At 46.3% G+C, this 19,632-nt stretch overlaps 1 protein-coding gene and 1 pseudogene across 1 annotated transcript; both read left to right on the top strand.

Moving 5' to 3' along the window:
• Nucleotides 1-935: 935 nt before the first annotated feature.
• Nucleotides 936-12,514, top strand: RAB3D (RAB3D, member RAS oncogene family). Its single transcript, XM_027851277.1, has 5 exons — nt 936-1,050; nt 3,034-3,261; nt 6,550-6,668; nt 8,052-8,176; nt 11,236-12,514. The coding sequence occupies exons 2-5, from the start codon at nt 3,034-3,036 to the stop codon at nt 11,421-11,423; spliced, it is 660 nt and encodes a 219-aa protein (XP_027707078.1). The 5' UTR covers nt 936-1,050; the 3' UTR covers nt 11,424-12,514.
• The window catches only part of LOC114035199, an 8,359-nt pseudogene continuing 212 nt past the window's right edge, over nt 11,486-19,632 (top strand).

Genomic DNA, 19,632 nt, shown 5'->3' with positions numbered 1-19,632 from the left:
AGGCAAAAACCCACCTACTGGATCTGGAATCCCTGGGTCAGAGTCTAAAGTTCTAGGGAGAGAAGATTAAAATGGTGGCCTGGATATAGGCAAGATGGTCCAATCTAGATAGATCTTGGACTCGAACAGCACAGAGATGATAATTAAAAGCAGAGGTGCTGGAATGACCACCAAGTGAAAGAGTGTAGAGAGAAGAGAAGAGGTTTGAGGATGGACCCTTGGGGCACACCCACGATAACATGAATGAAGATCTGTCCGAGGAGCCCTGGGGGTGGTCCGACACATAGGAGAGAACCAAGAGAGGAGGGGGTGTCCAAGCAGAGAAGGTGACCAACAATGTCCAATGAGATGGTAAACTTGTACACTGGGTCCCGTTTGGTTGGGGCAGAGGGTGGAGATTAAAGATGATACAGCTCTGATGTAGCAGAGATGGGTTTATGGTAAGGAGGAAGGGTGAGGCTAAGCAAAAGAAGATTGAAGGTCACAAATTAAACTGGACGGGGTGATGTAAAAGGAAGCACTGGCTTTTCAGTTAGAAGACCCGAGTTCTAGCTCTGGTTTCCGATAATGACCAACTGTATGATCTTTAAAGAACAATAATATTTGTATTCCCAATTTCTCAGTTCTGAAGACAATTCCTCGGAAATCTCATTGTACTTTATAGCTGTGTGCTATTTATAATCGATGTAAATTGATTTGGCCAAGAGCCCGAGAGCCAGGGGAGGCACAATGCAGTCACCCCCATCTTGGGGGACCTTGTTGGAGAGGGAAAACCCAGATTGCTTGGCCACCAGGGGGCCTGTCCGGGAGAGCTCAGTTGCTGTGGCCGAAGGCCCTCCCTCGTTCCCCCGCCCCCGCCCCCGTCCCCCCGCCCCGCCCCCCCTTTCCCGTTTGGGTTGGGTCGGGGCTAGGTGGGGCGGGGCTGGGCTGGGAGTGTAGCCGGGATCCGGGACGAGGCGGCGGCTGCGGAGCTTGGGCTGGCTAGACAGTGCTCGGAGTAGGCGGAGGGAGTGGACGGTGTGACAGCGTCCCGACCCGGTCCCCAGAGAGGTGAGGACCCCGTACCTCCCTTCCCCAGCGGTGTCGAGAAACTTTCCGGGCTAGATTGGAAGGCCGGTTGAGGCTGGGACCATCCCAAAGAACCAGACTGATTGTGTTGCTAGAACTTGAGGACAGACGTGGGGATGGGGGGATGGGGCGGCGGGACGGGTCCAAAGCTACACCCCGTAGAAGGTTAATGGGACAGGGTCCTTCCCCGACTTCAGACGAGAAAAGGGCAGCGAACTGAAACCACCCAAGGCAGAGCAGTCACGGGGCCACATCTTTGGGGAGGGGCTCTGGACCGAGGCTCCCTCTTTTCCAGCTCCATCTGTATTGGGATACCACAATGGGATGGTGAGTGGGGGGGGGAGGAACGGGGAAGGGAACTTTTTTCTCTCTCAGACTACAGACTTCTGCAAGGAAAACCTCCCCAGCACTGCAGTACAGACAGATGGAGGTGCTGGGGTATGGTGACAAGAACAAGGCCTAGAGGGGATAGACTTGTTTTGGGGGGTGTACCTGAGACTGTCCTCTGGTGAGGGGGTTCTGCTCTGGGAGGTAGGAGATGAGCAGGGACGAGGCCACCCTGAATCCAATATTGGCGCTTGGATCTACTGACCCTAGCCAAACTCAGAGGTTTCCTACTTCCTTCCATCCCGTCATTTCGCTCCACATTTCGCTCCACAAACTGGTTCTTCCAGATAACAGCAGATCCTGGGAGGGTTTGGGCCTTGAGTATTAGTGGTGGGCCAGTGAGTGGGATGAAGAGAAGGTTAGATATCTTCTGTTACACAGAGTCCTATGGGAGGAATAGTGTTCTCTTAGGACAGCCCCCCTCCCATCATTCAAACAAAAGCATTTATTAAGCATCTGCTGTGTGCCAAGACCTAGGCTGGCACTGGAGGTGCAAAGACAAAAATGAAACCACCCTTGCCTTCTAGGAGTTTACCTTCAACCTGGGGAAGAAATATGTTCATAGCTACAAACATAATAAAAACTGTACATCACATAGCCATTTCATGGCTCCAGAAAAGATCACCTGTCCCTCTTTTAAGAACAGAATTTTTAGGAGCTTCACCTCCCAGCCCCAGGAAAAATGTACTAGAACTTTTCTGGGAAGCTCAGGAGTCTCCTTGCCTTCTCCCCAATCCCCAACCCAAGTCTAGTGCAGGTGGATGGAGAGCTAGGGAAAGGTTCTTATACTGGAGTACAATGATAATCTTAATAACCATTAACATTTCTGATGCTGTCTGGTTTGGCTGATTAGTAGTGGGTGGCTATACTTAGCAGTGCCTCTTTGAGGAGAGAGCCTCTCTGGTTCTGAGAATTCTCAGAGGAAATGAGGGTATTCTAAGGGAAGTCCTTATATCTTCCAAGAAGTCAGAGATGAAAAGGAACAAGGAGCCAACCTATTTAACAAATCCGAAGCTGAAGAGTTTGGAAACGCAGCTGAGTATGATGCCAGGGAGGAAATAGAAAAGGGGATTCTTTAGCAGAAAAATGGAATCCCTTCAAGTAGGGCAAGATAACCTGGAGGGTGACTGACCAAGGCTGGTGGTGGGGAAGGGGTTAAAGCCCTGGAGAATTTTACCTGGCTGATGATGGGGAAGCGGAAGGACTGCCTGGATCAGCGTGGCAGTAGGAGGTGCCAAAGTCAACAGAAAAGTCAGGCTGCTGACTGAGGGAGCCTGGTTGGGGGTGGAGGGGATGGTGAAAGCCAGGTGGCTGGTTCCCTTCCCTTCTCTATATCCCTCCCAGGTAGCAACATCCAGGTCCCTGGGGGCAAAGTCCATGCTGGCCACACCCCCTTCAAGGCCCTGTAAGTTCCCTGACCCTCACTGTCCAAAGGGGTGTGACTCCCTGATTCACTGACCACTGGGAAAAACCATCAAATATGAACGTTTTCCTAGGGCTTGGAGTAAAGACCTATGCTGGGGACAGGGGAAAGTTAGGGAATCCCTCACCTAAAAAGAAGCCCTCTCCTCATCCCAGATGGCCTCAGCTGGAGACCCCCACATTGCTCAGAAAGATGCTGCTGACCAGAATTTCGACTACATGTTCAAGCTGCTTATCATTGGGAACAGCAGCGTGGGGAAGACCTCCTTCTTGTTCCGATATGCCGATGATTCTTTCACCTCAGCTTTTGTTAGCACGGTGGGCATTGACTTCAAAGTTAAGACTGTCTACCGAAATGAGAAGCGGGTCAAGCTGCAGATCTGGGTGAGTGCCAGGGTGGTGACTGGACTCCATGGAAGGCACGATGGCAGGGAAATGGGTCTTACCCAATGGGTATAACAGGTATGTGTATGGGGGACGGTAACTGACATATCCTAGAAGAGGAGAGAGTAGCAAAGGTAGAGCCCTGGACACTGGGTCTGGCCTGGTGACCTCTTAGAGGGCATATCTCCTCTCTCCACCACTCCACCCCATCACAGGAGGTTGCTATGGAAATGGAAGGCTGAAGTAGAATTAGCCAGGTGACTGGACTGAGTCAGAGTATGCCTTTGGGGTGTGGTGGGTGGGCCTTGTGGTCTCATACTCAATTATAGACCCTGTCCTCATGGAGCCCCTAATCTGAGTGGGGAGACCTGAGTCTTGCCCTCAGGGAGCAAGGGAAATGGAGGCCCTATCACTCCCTATGGCTCATCTGGTTTGTCAGAAATACCCAGAAGCAGAGCTAAAACAGAGGGGGCTTCCAGGGCCTGGAAACAAGTCAACAAAGAGCAGTCCCATGTCCCCACTGGCTCTCCTACTTCCTGGGCAGTCGCCGGTGCAGCCGTCCTGGACTCTCAGGTCTCTGTCACCAAGGCCTGGTTGCCATAGTAACAGCACTAGCCGTGCCAGATGGCTATTGTCAGGGATGTGTGTCCTAGGGATGTGGCTAATGTCCAGGTGACTCACAAGTTAACAAAGATTTGAGGGCCACTGTTTGATGCCAGTAGCATAGGGACTGGGCTTAGATTAGCGTTCTCTCTTTGCTTGAATGGGCCCCTGCCTAGGCCAGCCCTCAGGTTCCCTGCCCCTCTTTTCTGTCCCTTCCCTTCTCCACCTCCTCTTCTTGATTTGAGGCCTCTGCTCAGTCTACCCTTTCTTCCTCAGCAGCCATGAGCCTGAAAAGGCAGAAATGACTCTGGGACACAGTCATAAATGGAGGTGAAAGGGTAGGATGGATGGTTCTTTTGTTTCCATGCCAGGCTCAAACAGGGACTGTGTAGCCAGGCTCACGCCATGGTCTTCCCCTCCTCTCCCTCAACAAAGGACCTGAGGAGCCATCAGCCCCTCCTCTACTTCCTGCATCCTCATCTCCCATCTATGGGGTACCTTGGAGCCTAGCACTGGGCCTGGAAGGGGTTGCCACAGTAACACAGAGCTTCCTGAGCTCAGTCTGCTCAAATAGCACGGCTGTGGGTGTATGGTGGGTGCTGGGAGGAGGCCTGGCTCACTGGGCCTGTAGGTGTGTGTATGTGTGTGTGGTGTGTGTGTGTGTGTGTGTGTGTGTGTGTGTGTGTGTGTATGGGGAGGGGTAAGTACCCAGGAATCATTGCTTCCCTGGAATAAACATAAGCTCAAGTCTGAACTGTGGAAAGATCCACCCTTCCTCCCCCTCATTCCCAGAATGTCACTGGGCATCATCTGCATCTGGAATTGCCCATGTCCTGAAAGTGTTTTAGAATTTGTGTATCTTGAGTTTCCCTTGGACCTAAGGGGAAGTGTCTCTACCCTCAGACAGGAAGCTCTGGGAACCTATCTCCCCTCTAAGTTCAGGGATCTGAGAAAGAAAAGACCAGGAGGGAACAGGATAGCTGTTTTCAGGTATTCAAAGGGCTATCATGTGTTTGATTCCAAAGGTCAGTTGAATTAGGAGCAATGGGTGCAAAGAGACAAATTCAAGCTCCATTTCAGGGAAAGGTTCCTAACAATCAAAGCTGAACCAAAGGGAATGGGCTGCCTTGGGAGATTCACAGGATTGTAGAGCTCTAGCTAGGATGGGAGGTTCCCCCACACTGGAGGTGAGGTCTTCAAGGCTGAGGCAGGCTGACCACTTGTCAGGCATATGGTCATAGGAATTCCTTTCCAGCTATTGGTTGGACTAGAAATCCTCTAATTCTGTGATTTCTTGGGCTTGCTGGGGGGTATAGAGGGCCATGTCTCTCCCCCCAAAATATGAGATTCCCTGAGACTACATCATACCCTGTCCACCCCCTATACTGGGCATCCTCTGGGAACGTGGGCTTTCTTTGCCTCTAGACTAGGGGCTCCAGAATCCAAATCACGTCCCCCTCCCCAAAGATCAGGGGCTCCCTAAGGTCAAGGTTGTATTACAGAATTCTAGATTTAGAAGGGATCTCAGCAGCTGTCCCATGCCCAAAAGAAATCCCATAACATACCTGTCAAGCAATCCATCTAGGCTCTTCTTGGAGATCTCCAAAAGATAGGAACCCACCACTTCCAAAGGGTGGGTCATTCCATTTTGGACAGCTCTAATTGTTACAAAGTTCTTTCTGATATCGAGCCTACATCTGCCTAAATTTTTCCCAAGTTCAACCCTATTTGTCCTGAATTGACTGTTCTCTGAAGCCTAACAGAACAATTCCTCTTCCATGTGATAGTCCTTTAATTACTTGAAAACAGCCATCAAAGCAGCTCTTTTTTGTGGTGGCTACAGAAGTGGAAATCAAAGGGGTGTCTATCAACTGGGGAATGGTTGAACTAGCTGTGGTATATGATTGCAATGGAATATTATTGTTCTGTAAGCATGATTTTGAAAAACCTGGAGAGACTTACATGAACTGATGCTAAGTGAAGTGAGCAGAACCAGGAGAACACTGTACACAGTAACAGCAACATCATTCGATGAAGAATTGTGAGTGACTTAGCTATTCTCAGCAACACAGTGATGCAAGGCAATCCCAAAGGACTAATGATGAAGCATAGTATCCGCCTCCAGAGAAAGAACTGATATTGATTGAATACAGACTAAAGCAGGCTATTTTTCACTTTCTTTCATCTTTTTTTCTTTTATTCTAGACTTCTTGTACAAAATGACTAATATGAAAATGTTTTGCATAATTGCACATGTATAACCTATATCTGATTGCTTACTGTCTCAGGGAGGGGAGGAGGGGAGAGAGGGAGGGATAGAATTTGGAACTCAAAACTTTAAATAAAAATGTTTAAAAATTGGGGTAAGAAGAAAAGGAAAGAAAACAGCCATCAAGTTCCCCCTGAGTCTTCTCTGCAGGCTAAGTATTAGCAGTTCATTTAACTGATCCTCACTTGGCCTGGAATTAAGGCTTCCTGAGGTCAGGAGCAAGGCTCTTACATTAGATGGGACCCTCAATTGCAGAGGGCTTGTCTGGTGTCCGGTCATCTCTGAAACCCCTAACGTGAAGGAAATTTGGGATGCTAGCAGCATGAGGGCTGGACTTGGTAGGCTTGTGGGGTTGGGTGGTTGTGGTGGGAATGAGGACCCAGGTGCAGGAGTTAGCTCATTTCTGTGTTTTGCAGGACACCGCAGGGCAGGAACGCTATCGGACCATCACCACTGCCTACTACCGGGGTGCCATGGGCTTCCTATTAATGTACGATGTCTCAAACCAGGAATCCTTCAATGCCGTCCAGGACTGGTGAGTCACTCTGCCCTTCAGTCCCTTTTCTCAATGCCAGTGCCAGTCCCCAGACCCACATGCTGTGTTCCTGCTCGGGATGTCTGCTGGTAGATGGGAGTGTCTGCCTCCAAGGGGTACTCAAGTTAGTCTCACATAGAATACTTTCTTTATATTTTGGGTGTTTTTTTCCCCTTTTGAAATATTTTGCTGATATTCTTTAAAAAAAAAAAACCCAACAACATCGTTTCCACTTCCCAATGATTCTACTCAATCTCAAAGAATCTTCCCTTGTAGCAAAGTTAAAACAAATCAACACATTATCCAGGCTGGTGTATGCTTCATTCCACAGCTGTAAACCAGCACCTCTCTGCCAACAAAGGAAGGAGTCTTATCTTTAAAAATAAGTTTTTAAATGTAATTTTTTTCAATTAACAATCTATTTTCTCTCCCTCCCACCCATCCCTCCACCCCACCCTCCACATACACACCAGAAAAAAAGAAAAACAAAGTATGCACAAACAAGTATGCGCAGGCAAGCAGTATGAATTCACTCCTTGACCCTGTCCAAAAATATACATACCTAATTCTGCACCCTGAGTCCAGCACCTCTCTGGGTGGAGGTGGGTGGCATGTTTGTTTTATCACCTCCTCAGAATCAAGCTTTGATCAAAGTTCTTAAGTCTTTCAGAGTTGTTTGTTTTTACACTGTTGTTATTGTTTTAGCTTTTACAAAGGAATATTTACTTCAAAGGTATAATAAGAACATAGAAATATTTTCCCCAGCACATAGAAGGCTTAATCCCTCATACCCACCCACCCCAAAAGGGGAGAGGGATTAGGTTCTCAGCTTTAGCTCAGATCCTCCACAGCCATTAGTTTCACCAAGTTCCATGTCCAAAGCCCTGCCTGTGCTTGCCTCCTATGATCCTGTCTTCTTCCCTGTGAGACTGTTAACAACATCTGGCCCAGACTCTTGGGCCCCAAGGTCTCCATGGCTCAAGCTTTCATATCCAAGATTCTACTCCCTGCACCTAGAGCTGAAGAGGGCAAATGAAGCAAGCCCAAAGTCCCCAGCCCGTTTCTCCGAGCTGCTGGGAAGAGGAAGGTGGTCTTTCCCCATCCATCTTAAGACATGGTGCTGTTGCTGTGGGTGAATACGTGGGTGGCATCCTGGCATGCCACCAGAAAGTGAACTACTGTGTTGTGAAGCTTTGTCAATCCTTTCTTCAAGCTCCTCAAAAGCCCGAAATCACAGATGTCTCCCTAACCCACTTTTGGCTAGGCTAAGCCATGCCAACTGGGGACAGTCATTCAGGTCCCTGGGTCTGGCCCAGCTGGCTTGTCCTGGAGGCAGGCATGGTCACTAAGCAGAAATCTTTTTTGCTTTCCTTTCCCCTCCAGGGCCACACAGATTAAGACATACTCCTGGGATAATGCCCAGGTCATCCTCGTTGGGAACAAGTGTGACTTGGAAGATGAGCGGGTAGTGTCCACAGAAGATGGCAAGCACCTCGCTGATGACCTAGGTTAGTGATGGTTGGAGGGGCAAACGACCCATCCCTCCACCCCAAATCTTGGGGAGCTTTGGAAACTGACTCAGCACTGCTGGGCACTGATCTCTGGGCCAAGCCTGGCTAGAGAAACAAGCAGGTACAATGAGATCACTTGGTTTCTCCTACAACGTAATTCTGTAGTAATTTCTCTGGGACAAGAATTATATCCTCCTAAAATTTGCAGGGCGTCTGGAAATGGAGGCTAATGTAGAGGCAAGATAATATCTTTGATGTTCTTTGTGCTGTCTTCATTCCATGAACTTTTTTTTTTTACCAGCATTCCTAATTTCCTTCTGCTCAGGTAAATATTACCATTGAGATATAGATTGGCATGGGAGGTAGAGGGCTTGCCCTAAGTTCCTGCCTCTGACACATACATGGGTGAGTCCCTTCACTTCTCAACACATGCCTCCGACAACTCCCTAACTTTTAAATCTTATTTTTGTCACTTTCTTTTGTCTTTGTATCCCTTTCATTTCTGAATCTCTCTCTTTCCCTCCTCCCATCCCTTACCCAATGAGTCATCCCTTTTTGTAACAACATGTTTTTAAAAAGAAAAAAAAATATAACCGTTCAGCAAAACCCAACCAACCTCTTATCCATGTCTAGGCCTATAAATTGCAGAAGAATTTTTATTTCCTCTTCTGTTAATCTGAGAAATTTATATTTTTTGTAAATATTCATCCATTTAACTAAGATTATCAAATTTATTGGCATACAGTTGGGCAAAAATTGCAGAAAAATTTTTGATAGGCATCAGCAGAGGGGATTCTCTGCCCTGATCAAGTGATAGAATTGGTGTGCCCTCCCCCCCACCCCATATTAACAGGAGTTTGTTGTTACTGGATTTACTCACAAATATGGTGAATAAGGAGGGAGATAGGCCTTAAGGGTGGAGGTGGGTGGGGAGGAGCTAGCCAGTAGGTTATCCACATCTGGATAATTAAATGTTGGAATGTTGGCTGTAATTCATACATTCATTCGGTCTCTGAATTGGAAGGGACCTCTAGTCACTTAGTATGATGCACACCCAAGAGGAAACCTCTTCTACAATACATCTGACAAATTGTATATGAAACAGCAATGGATAGAATACTGGACTGGGAGTCAGGAAGACCTGAGTTCAAATCCAACCTCAGACACTTATTAGCTCTGTGACCCTGGTTAAGTCATCTGATGGCTGTCTGCCTCTGTTTCCTCATCCATAACGTGTGTGTGTTGGGGGGTGGGTAATAATGGCACCTGCCCCCCAGAGTTGTTGTGAGGATGAAATGGGATAACCTGTCAAGTATTTTGCAAACCTTAAAATGCTATATAAAAGCCAACTGTTATTATAGCTATTATATTGTTATCCCTTGAAGACTTCCTATGATGAGTAACTCACTATCTCACAGAAACAACCCATACCACTTTGGGACAGCTATAATTATTAGAAATGTCTCCTTATGAGAGGGAACCTGGCATAGTGGATAGAGGACAGCCCTTGGAGCTGAGAAGACCTGGGTCCAGATGTTCTGTCTAGCACATACTGGCTGTGGGACCCTGGGAGAATCACTGAAGGGCTCAGTGCCCTAACATTGTAAGTTTTGGGGAAGGTGCTGATCTGCGATGGTGAGCAGGGAGTTCCCTATGCCAATGAAATCACAGATCTAGCCCCTGAATTTATCCCTCTCGATGACTGCTACCCACTGCTCTTACTTCTCTCTGGACCACGTCAAACAAGCCTCATCCCTCTTCCTCATGATAGGTCTTCAGATATTTGAATCCAATTCAATTTAATTCAACAAACACTTGGTGAATGGAGAGAGTGCCAGGCCTGGAGTAGGAAGACCTGAGTTCAAATCCAGCCTTAGATATTTACTAACTGTGTGACCCTGGGCAAGTTGTTTAACTCTGTTTGCCTCAGTTTCCTCATCTGTAAAACAAGCTAGAGAAGAAAATGGCAAACCACTCTCCAATATATCTTCCAAGAAAACTCCAAATGGGGTCATGAAAAGTTGGACAAGACTGAAATGACTCAACGGCAACACATAGAAGGCATTGGGGATACAAAGACAAAAAAAGAAATAGTCCTGGCCCTCCACAGCCCTTCTGTCTCCCCTTCTCTTACCTAGACTAAACAGTTCCAGTTCCTCCAGCTAATCACTGCCTGGAACAGTCTCTCATCTTACTCTTCTTGGCATCTGGTCGTGCTTCAGCTTGTCAATATCTTTCCTAAAACATGGGGGGCAGAACCAAACATGTGACTCCAATGTGGTCTGACCAGGGCACAGGCCAGAGACTGACTATCATCCCCGAAAAGCACAAATCAGAACTAACCTTTATAAAGCACTTTCCACGTATCATCTCATTTGATCCTCACAGTAACCCTGGGAGGCAGATGCTATTATCACCTCCATTTTACAGATGAGGAAACTGAGGCAAACAGAGGTCAGGTGACTTGTCCAGGGACACACAGATAGCATGAGCCTGAGGTTGAACCTGAGCTCAGCTCTTCCTGGCTCTTCATACAGTACACCCCACTACTCGCTAATGACTGGTTATCAGGGCCACAGCTAGGTGGAATAACTGGGGCTTTGTGTAGGGCTCAGGGGCACCAACATTTAGAAGGTATTGATAGCACTTGTACTGGAGTGTAGTGTAGAAAGAGCAGAGCTTGGCCCCTAGTTAGCAAGAAGGGTTAGTTAAAAGAGGAAGTTACCACATGTTGTACTTCTCCCCCACTCACCCTAGGGGAGGCCCTCTCCAGTCCAGTCTGCCCTGCTCTCTACCCTGCCTCCACTGGAGGCTTAGAGGGTGGCCTCCGTTGTAATAGCCTGGAGGTCTACTGAGGCCTCTGTCTCCCCAGGGAACAGCACCCTGGTTTCCTATTGTTCTTCTTTCCCACTTCAGTAGAACCATCCCAGTGGGTGGTATATTGACCAGTCATATTCAGAGCTTTCTCATAGAGGGGTGTACAGAAGGTGGGTAAGCAGAGGGTAATGCCCCTCCTAGGGCCATCTTGCCCACGTCCCTTCTCTTGCTTATCATAGGTTTTGAGTTCTTTGAAGCCAGTGCCAAGGACAACATCAACGTGAAGCAGGTGTTTGAACGCCTGGTGGACATTATCTGCGAGAAGATGAATGAGAGCTTGGAAGCGGGACCGGGGACCATTGGCAACAGCAAGAGTGCAGCCCTCAACGACACGGCCCCTGCCCAGGCCAGCAGCTGCAGCTGCTAACATTGGGGTTGCCTGGACTCCCAGCTCCCCCGTCACTCTTCCTGCCAGGCTCTACCACTGCCATGGACGTTCTGCTACCCAGAGCAGTGAGGGACACCTCCAGGTCCCCTCCTTGCGTCTGCTCACAAATCCAGCTCACCCACGCCCCCCATGGGGGAAGGAAGCCTAGCACAGGACCTCTGCTCCTGTCCCCCCTGTATGCGGGACTCTGTACTCCTTGTTTCTCCCTATGAGCCTGCTTGCCAGCTCATTTAGAGAGAAGGGGAGCCCCAACCCCAATACATCTAGTATGTCCACCTTGAAGGGATCCATCCAACTGTAGCAATATGAGGAGAAGGTGGTGGTGTTGGCTGTGAGCTTGGTATTGACTAAAGTTTTAGGGAGGTCAGACATGTATGACCTGGCATTTCCCTTTTTGGGGGGTGGGGGGAGAGGAGTGGTGAGATTGAGGTGGGGACTTAACATGCCACAGCTGAGTCCCCAGCCAGGCAGTTGAATGAATAAATAGTGGAGAGGAAGGGAGAATGGGGTTGAGAGGGTCCTAGTCATTCCAACATCAATCAGCAAGGCATTTTCTAAATCTGCTACCAAAAAGTCCATGGAGTGGTAGATGGGCTTCCTCCTGGATTTTCAAGAGGACCGTTATGATGGGTAAACTCCAATGGCCCAAAGTGGTAGCCTTTGCCTGCTGCCAGCACTGGCCTTTGATTACCCTTGGACCAATGTCCTCTCGGCCTTTGTCTACTCTTATCCCAAAGATCCTCCTTCCTGCTTGAGAATATAGGAGCAGCAAAGTCATTCTTTGTAGTTCTACTGGAACACTGGAAACTCATAGAAGGAAAAGGCTAGTCCTGTGGTTTCTTCTCACTTCAGGGACATGAAAAGTGCCTTTCAATTGAACTTGCTTTCCTTTGTCCCCACAATGGTCCTGCTTTCATTCCAAGTATTCCTACTGTAGCCATCCCATCCCCCTCTTCTCCCCTCCCCCACTAAGAATTTCATTATAGAAGCATCAATAGCTGTAACAGGTAAAAAATCAAACTTTAATATACAAGTCTTGAGTTTAATAAAATAACATGGACCCTTTGAAAGACTGTGAGGTTAAGGGGGAATGATGGAGACCTTGCATTTGCCTTGCAGGCCCCAAAGAGCTGGTTTGGTTCCAGCGCAGTTGGGCGTTGTAAACCTTTACTTCCTGCCAGGAAAGGAAATTGAGCAAAGGTCTGGCCGTTCCCCTTGCTCCCTGGGTAAATCCTCTTTATGAAGAATACACAGAGGCTCTTCTGAAGACCATTGAGAAAGAGTTGTCCAGGACTATGCATCAGCACCTATCTGAGGATTGGTAAAAACCAGACATAGCATCCTTTGTAGGCACAACGGAAGGCTGATGAGAGGTGCTTGCGTCTAATTCAACTAATTTTAACAATCAAATGAATGTTTGATTGTTTGTATTGAGTGCCTACTTTGTGCAAGGGATTGTACTAGGTGGTGGGGACAGAGAGACAAAAACTTCCCCTAAAACATTGTTTCTTCTCAAGGAGCTTCTAAAGGAATGAATATAATTTCAGGAGGGAGAGTGCACTATGCAGACTTTCAAAGCTAAGATGTGTTTTGTGTGGGGGGGGGGAGACCAGAAAGGTCTTAGTTATTTTTTTCCTCTAGTGAAAATGTCAGTCCAGTCCAAAAGTGTGCTGGTAAATGTTTAATAACCAGCTCCCTGGGGGCAGGGGGATGGGGGTGGATATACACAGGACACACTTTTACATTTAATCTGAATTATTAATATTTTCTCCATTGCTTTCTTCAGTCTACATTACAAAAAAACCGCAATAAACCAAGTCCTGATTTGGAGCATTTGCCAATTTTCCAGGTATAAATGCTCACAATGAAAATTTGACAATCAGCTCTTGCAAGTTAGGTCCAGCTGGTTCCAAGTACATTCCCGGTCCAGTCTGTCATTTCACAGACATGACCTAGATGTATACTAGACTCATAAGGACAACTGCCTGCTGCCTCTAGATTATAGGAACAGGTGTCCCACTAGCTGTTCGTGCATCTCTCAGGAGCTTCCTGCTGTAACCCAGCTGATCACCAAGCCAGTAGAAAAAAAACATCAGATTTAAAGTCAAAGGAGCTGAATGTAAATTCCACTCTTGCCATTTAATTACCTGTGGGACCTTGGGCAAGTCACTCAACCTCAATGGGCCTCAGTTTTTTCACTTGTAAAATGAGAGGGTTGGATATAGACCATTCCAGCCCAAAATCTATGATCCCTGGGAAAAAAGAAGGCTTTATGGAAGGTGTTGGAATCACAGCTTCCTGTTGGGAACCCCTTGAGTTCCTCCTTGAAGGAAGAGAGTTGGCTTTCACTGCCATCTCAGCCTGAAACAGTTTCCTGTCCTCATTCCAAGTGGGGAGGGGGGAGGGGAAGAGGCCACTGATTATTAACAAGCAGCAGCCCTGCCCTCCATCACTACTCTTTCTAAGTCTGTCTGGGTGAATAGGCAGAGCCACAACTCCTTCCGAAAAGGCCCTCAGTTTGACTTTTCGGGGCAGTTTTTGTTTGGAACACCCTGTCAAAAACTAAAGAAATGGGCAAGGCCCAAAGGTGAGAAATCTTATAAAAGGTGAGAATTTTCATATTTTTCATCCTTCATTTCAAAGAGGATCGATGACATCATGATGTCCTGACTTCACCTGACATGAATTGGATTTAAGTGAGGCAGAATTGTACAAAGCCGTTAGTCTCACTTTCTCTTCCAGAGTTATCAGAAGTCCAGTGGCAGGACAAAAGTCAGGACAACTGGTGATGGCCCAGGATGCAGGGGTTGACCTTGATGTCTTTGATTTCTGACCAAGCTCTAAGCACTCCACAGCACCTGATTCAGCTACCTGTTAGAACAAATTGTTCTCATCCGCCCATTCCTTGGCGTGGGGGGAAGTCTTCATGTATTTGGTGTAGACATCCTCCCTAACTCACCAATGGGTTTGAGGCCTTCAAACAGCCAATGAATGTGTCTAGGAAAAGGAGAGAGGCTGATGTAGGTGGCCTTGTGCTCGGTGATGCTTCTTAGACACCCATTGTTGGCTTTATGGATGCTCCATTTTGGGGGATAGAGGTGTTACCTCCTGTTCACAGCAGTTGTTAGGGAGCATGATTAAAATCATAGTGTGGCTTGTGGACTAAATTGTTTTTTTTTTAACCTGGGGTTCACAACTCCCTAAAGGGTCAGTGAACTTGGGTGGGCAAAAATTACATCTTTGTTTTTCCATTAATCTCTAACTGAAATTATTTAATTTAGTTATTTAAAAGCATTATTCTGAGAAGGGGTTTGTAGGCTTCATCACACTCTCTAAGATATCCACAAAAAGGTTAAGAATCCCAAGCTAAAACTCAGGACTTGAATGGAATTGGCCTTGAGGCCTTTTTTTGATTTCCTAGTTCTCACCCCCAATCCCCAGCTGCCAGTGACCAGCAGCTAAATGAGGATGAAGCTCTGGACCTGGAGTCAGGAAAACCTGGATTCAAATTCAGTTTCAGATACTTCCTAGCTGTGTGACCCTGGACAAGTCACTTAACCTCTGTCTGCCTAAATTTCCTCACACATAAAATAGTGAGAATAGTACCTCTTTCCTGGGGTTTTGAAAGGATAAAATGAGATAGTACATGTAAAGTTCTTTTCAAACAATAAAGAGCTACGTAAATGACTCCCTCCAGATTACCTCGTATGTAGCTATATAGGTGCATGTTGCCTTCCTGGGCTGGACGACAAGATTTTCATGGGTGGAGACTGGTTTTGTTTTTTCATTTCACCTGAACCTATCATGGTGCCTAGGATGTTGTTATTGTAGGTTAGTCATTTTTCAGTTGTGTCTGATTCTTCATGACCCCATTTGGCAGAGATACTGGAGTGGTTTGCCATTTCCTTCTCCAGTTCATTTTACAGATGAGGAAACTGAGGCAAACAGTGTTAAGTGACTGACCCAGGGTCACCCAGCTAGTAAGTGTCTGAGGCTAGTTTTGAATCTAGGTCATCCTGACTTCAGGCCCAGCACTCTACCCACTGTGCCACCCTAGAGGCCCCTAGAACCTAGTAGGTGTTTAATAAATGCACAAGGATTGGTTGATATACTTGGGGTAGGCACCCTTAATGAAATGCTAGGGTCTGCCTTCAATTTGATTTGATTCAGCAAACTTAAAATTAAGCCCCTACTATGTGCAATGGTCTTATGCTGGAAAGTGGCACTGTCCCTCCCCTCAAAGAGCTTTCAATTTCTTAGGGGAGTTATAGCATGTCCGCAAATAATTATGCTACAAGGTATGATGGGCCAGGACTGGAAATTACTCCAGTACATTTTGAGAAAGGAAGGGCACTTGTGGGGAGGGGTGGAATGGGATGAGCAACCCCCCCCCCACCCCCACCCTGAACTGGCCTTTGAAAGTAGAGAAAGATTTCAATAGGCAGATCTGAGTGGGGCTGGGAGGTGTTATTGTCCTCCAGGTGAACGAGAGATGAGCCTGCTTGTAGGTGTTGTGGAGAGGAGAAGATCAGATCATGGAATGGCTAGTCATGTATTTTAGGTGAGCACCATGAGATATACCAGGAAAAGAGAAGCAGGTATCAGATTATGCAGGGCTTTAAATATCAGGCTAAGCAAGCAGTAGACATGATCTTTGGTCTGTGGGCCGCTGATTCCTGCAGTTAAGGTCAGATCAGAGACGATGAAAGCGTTTTCTGGAATTGTTAACAGCTTCCTCTTGGACCTGTAACGGGAACTATTCAACCAAGGACGCCCGTTTTCCTGATGGGAAGAGTTCATTGGTGTTGAAGGGAAAAGGAGGCTGGGGTGGCCTGGGGAGCTGAGAGGCTGAACGGGAGAAATGTTTACCCCAAGGGTGTAGCTTCCTTTATGTAGAAAAACAGCCTTGTCAGGATGAACCCCATTGCTTCAGCTCTGCATGCTGGTTACAACAGGGTGTCCTTTACATGATTCTTGTGAACTAGCCTGACAATCACATCTGCCTAGGCTGTAAACTCTACAGAAACTTTTTCCTACCCCTCCCCCCCATCAAAAATGTTCTCTTTAAATTTGGGCAGGGAGGCCAAACATGATTGTGACATCAAAAAATATTTTCAGTACCTGATGTAGAGATTCTCAAATACATCAGGCAGGAAGTGTCCTCATCAAAGAAATGCACAAGAAAAATATCTGTTTCCCCACAATCTGAGGAAAGAGAAGCCTCTGAGCAGACTCTTTCTCTTCTTGTACCATTTGCTGATTGGCGTGTTTGCGAATTCCAGTTGGGGGAACTGGGGTGGACAAGGATACTAGCACTGGAGTAAAGAAAATCTGAGTTCAAATTCTGCCTCTTACACATAGTAGCTGTGTGATATCTGGGCAAGTCATTGGGCAAGCCTTCCTCAGTTGGAGTTTCCTCATCTGTCAAGTGAGAAAGTTGGACTAGAGACCATCTCTGAGATCCCTTCCAGTTCAAAAGTCTATGAAATCTCAAAAAAAAAAAGGCAACATAGGGATCACATATTTAGAGACAGAAAGGACCTTGGCAGTGCCTAGATAAGGCCAACCCCCTCATTCTACAGATGAGGAAACTGAGGCCCAGGAATGTTAACTGACTTGCTCAAAGTCACACAGGTAGTAAGTGTAGTTGTCAGTCATACCCAACTCTTCATGACCCCATTTGGGGTTTTCTTAGCAAAGATACTGGAGTGGTTTGCCATTTCTTTCTCCAGCTCATTTTATTGGAAACTGAGGCAAACAGAGTTAAAGTGACTTGTTGTCACACAACTAGTAAGTGTCTGAGGCCAGATTTGAACTCAGGAAGATGAGTCTTTCTGACTCCAGGCCCAACATTCTGTCCACTGCACCCTGCCTAGCTGCCCTCCTACTTTCAATAGCATAAAAGGTAAGATTTTTTTTTAAAGCTATGAAAATTTTTTTATTTAATTTTTTTATTTAATGTTTTTTTTAATTTTTAACATGTGTTTTTAAAACTTTGGGTTACAAATTTTCTCCCTTCCTCCCTCCCCACCCACCATCATTGAAAAGGCAAGCATCTTGATACAGGTTATAGATGTATAGTCATGCAAAACACTTCCATAGTAGTCATGTTGCGAAAAAGTAAGTATATTTCCCTTCATCCTATCCTACTCCCCATTTATTCTATTCTCTCTTTTGACCCTGTCACTCCTCAGAAGTGTTTGCTTTTGATTATCCCCTCCCCCGATCTGCCCTCCCCTCTATCAACCCCCTGCTCTGTGGTCCCCTTCCCCCCTTATTTTCCTGTAAAGTAAGATAGATTTCCATACCCCATTGTGTATGTTATTCCCTCATTAAGCCAAATCCTATGAGAATAAGATTCACTCATTCCCTCTCACTTTCTCCCATTTCCCCTCCACTGTAAAAGCCTTTTCTTGTCTGTTTCATGTGAATTAATTTACCCCATTCTACTTCTCCCTTTCTCCTTCTCCCAGTATAATCCTCTCTCACCCCTTAATTTTATTTTCCAGATAGCACCCTTCATCTTCAGCTTACCCTGTGCCCTCTATCTATCTATGTATACATACATATCATTTTTTCCCTCCCGCTACCCTAATACTGACAAAGGACTCATGAGTTACAAATATCATCTTTACATGCAGGAATGTAAACAGTCCAACCTTAATAAGTCTCTTATGATTTCTCTTTCCTGTTTACCTGTTTATGTTTCACTTGAGCCTTGTATTTGAAAGCCAAATTTTCTATTCAGCTCTGGTCTTTTCCTCAGGAATGCTTGAAAGTCCCCTATTTCATTGAATGACCATTTTTTACCCTGAAGGATTATACTGTTTTTCTGGGTAAAAGGTAAGATCTGAACCCAGGTCTTCTACCTGCAGAACCAGAGAATGTTCTGTCCACTGTGCCATACTGACTTAAAACAGGGCCAAAACGACCTGTAGTATTCATCTTACAGGGTTGTTGTGAAAGTTAAAAAGATAACCTATAGAAAACACTGCAAACTTTAAAGTACTTTATAAATGTCAGTCATCATGGTTATTACTCCAGCCTGCTAGGTATTTAAGGCAATTTGAAGGCTTTTTAATTTGTCTTGCTTTGAAAACCAATCCTGCGTCATTCCCTTCTGCACCAGGCCAGAGAAGATGGACTCAAAGTCATGAGTTGTGGCCACCAACATGTGGGATATTGAAGCAGTCACTATGTCAAAGCACGAGAGAAAAAGGACCACAGAGTATTAGAAGGTGATGTGAATGACCCATGCCATGAAGGTGGAATTCCTCACCAAATTCCGAATCCAAAGTAGTTTAACTGGATACATCTCAGTGGTCCTTATTGCTAAAGAACATTGATAAACTACATGTAAGGACAGCCCACCATACACCCTTTCCTTCTAAATCTAATTCTCTCAAGAGAGAAATTACAGGTTACATCAGGATTCCATTAACCTTGGCAAACCCTCCAATCCCTCTTCCTATGAGGCAGTTGTGTGGTTCTGGCTAATCCTCTGGGTTGAAAAGATAGGCCACAATGGTATAATGAACCCAAACATGAGTAGCTGCCTAACTGTGAACATAGAACAAACTCCTGGCTTGGTCAGATCTCAGCAGAGCACAGGCAAGGAGTATGAGGGAGTCATTCAATGCTATTGAAGGTGAAATTTAGCTTTCCAAAATACCAGAAACTTTGACAGGCATTCTGTTCCATGACCACCTCACATTGCTGCTGTCAAGACATAGCTCTGTGGGAGACAGCTAGGTGGCACAGTGGGTAGAGCACTGGCCCTGGAGTCAGGAGGACCTGAGTTCAAATCCTGCCTCAGATGTGTAACATTCACTAGCTGTGTGACTCTGGGCAAGTCACTTAACCCCAGTTGCCTCACCAAAAAAAAAAAAAAAAAAAAGACACAGCTCTGAATCTGAACTATGTAGAAGAGAAATATTAGGTATCTTCTGGATGAGCTGTGAGGCTGGAACATACATTTGGATACTGTAAGTCTATGTTGATTTGTCACTGGGAGATGGAAGCCAGATGCCAGAGCTTTAGTGTATATATTCTGTAGTTGTGGAAGGGGAGGGGAAAAGGACCAGATGGTGACTATGCATGATGGGTTAGACAATCAATGGCAATATGACAGTTACAAGGATGAGGGTTACCTATCCATCCACTCTTTGGAGAAGACATACCATGAATG

Source organism: Vombatus ursinus, unplaced genomic scaffold, assembly GCF_900497805.2.
Source record: "Vombatus ursinus unplaced genomic scaffold, bare-nosed wombat genome assembly UNPS02009173.1, whole genome shotgun sequence".
Lineage (NCBI taxonomy): Eukaryota > Metazoa > Chordata > Mammalia > Diprotodontia > Vombatidae > Vombatus > Vombatus ursinus.
This window is presented reverse-complemented; position numbering and strand designations above follow the sequence as displayed.